Raw genomic sequence first — 1,018 nt, forward strand, 5'->3', positions numbered from 1 at the left:
GGGGGGGGGGTGTCCAAGGACGAAGGGAAGAGACCCGAGCTCTCGCTGGCCCGGCTCACAGAGGGAGTGAGGTACCGCGGGCTCTCGGGGACACCTCCAGAGAGCGCCTCTGTTCTGTGCCCAGGTCTCCCACCATCCCCCCATCTCCGCGTGCCATGCAGAGTCCGAGAACTTTGTCTTCTGGCAAGGTGAGCAGCAGGTGGGGCTCCAGTCGGGCAAAGGGTGCTGGGGTGGGGCCGGAACCCTGGTCTCATCTCTGTGTCCACCCCCACCGCTCCAGACATGAAGTGGAAAAACAAGTTCTGGGGCAAATCCCTGGAGATCGTGCCCGTGGGCACCGTCAACGTCAGCCTGCCCAGGTGGGTGCGGGCTGTCACCTCTCGCGGCCTCGGGGATGGGATGGAAGCGTTTGCACATTTTACACCTGTATTTGTAGCAGCTGCAGTAAAGAGAGGTGAGAAGCCAGGAGCAGTACAGCAGGAAGGGCTCCTCCCTGGCATCTGACTCTGCCGTTAGCAACTTTTGACCGTGACTCACAGGAATGTTGAAACTCCAAGCCAGCACAGTACGTGTGCGCACACACAGAAAGCAGAATGGATGTGCAGACGGCTCACAGACCACCTGTGAAAAACTCAAATAGGGAGCCGGGAGTACTAGCGCACACCTGTGATCCCAGCACTAGGGAGGCTGAAGCGGGAGGATCGCCATGAGTTTGAGGCCAGCCAGGGCTGTGTAGTGAGTTCAGGGCGGCCTGGAATACAAGTTGAGATGCTGTCTCAAAAGATAAAAATAAAATAGGGGCCGCCCCTCCCAGTGGAGCCGATGCAGGGATTCCTGGGTCCCTTCCACACGCGCCCATGACCAGCTCCAGCCACACGGGCGTCTCCGCCCCGCCACGTGCTCCCAGCCGCACTCTGTCTCTCTCAGGTTCGGGGACCACTTTGAATGGAACAAGGTGACGTCCTGCATCCACAACATCCTGAGTGGCCAGCGCTGGATAGAGCACTACGGGGAGGTG

The 1,018-nt window shown here is 59.7% G+C and overlaps 1 protein-coding gene across 1 annotated transcript in view; it reads left to right on the plus strand.

Moving 5' to 3' along the window:
* Osbpl7 (oxysterol binding protein like 7) overlaps positions 1 to 1,018 on the plus strand; it is a 26,214-nt gene that overhangs the window by 8,181 nt on the left and 17,015 nt on the right. Inside the window, exons 17-19 of the mRNA XM_010620300.1 lie at positions 125 to 188; positions 281 to 359; positions 928 to 1,015. Of these exons, the coding sequence (XP_010618602.1) occupies positions 125 to 188; positions 281 to 359; positions 928 to 1,015 (231 nt within the window). The remainder of the gene's footprint in view (positions 1 to 124; positions 189 to 280; positions 360 to 927; positions 1,016 to 1,018) is intronic.

The sequence above is a fragment of the Fukomys damarensis genome, unplaced genomic scaffold (genome assembly GCF_012274545.1).
Source record: "Fukomys damarensis isolate Sample0158 unplaced genomic scaffold, DMR_v1.0_HiC HiC_scaffold_13, whole genome shotgun sequence".
Classification (NCBI taxonomy): Eukaryota; Metazoa; Chordata; class Mammalia; order Rodentia; family Bathyergidae; genus Fukomys; species Fukomys damarensis.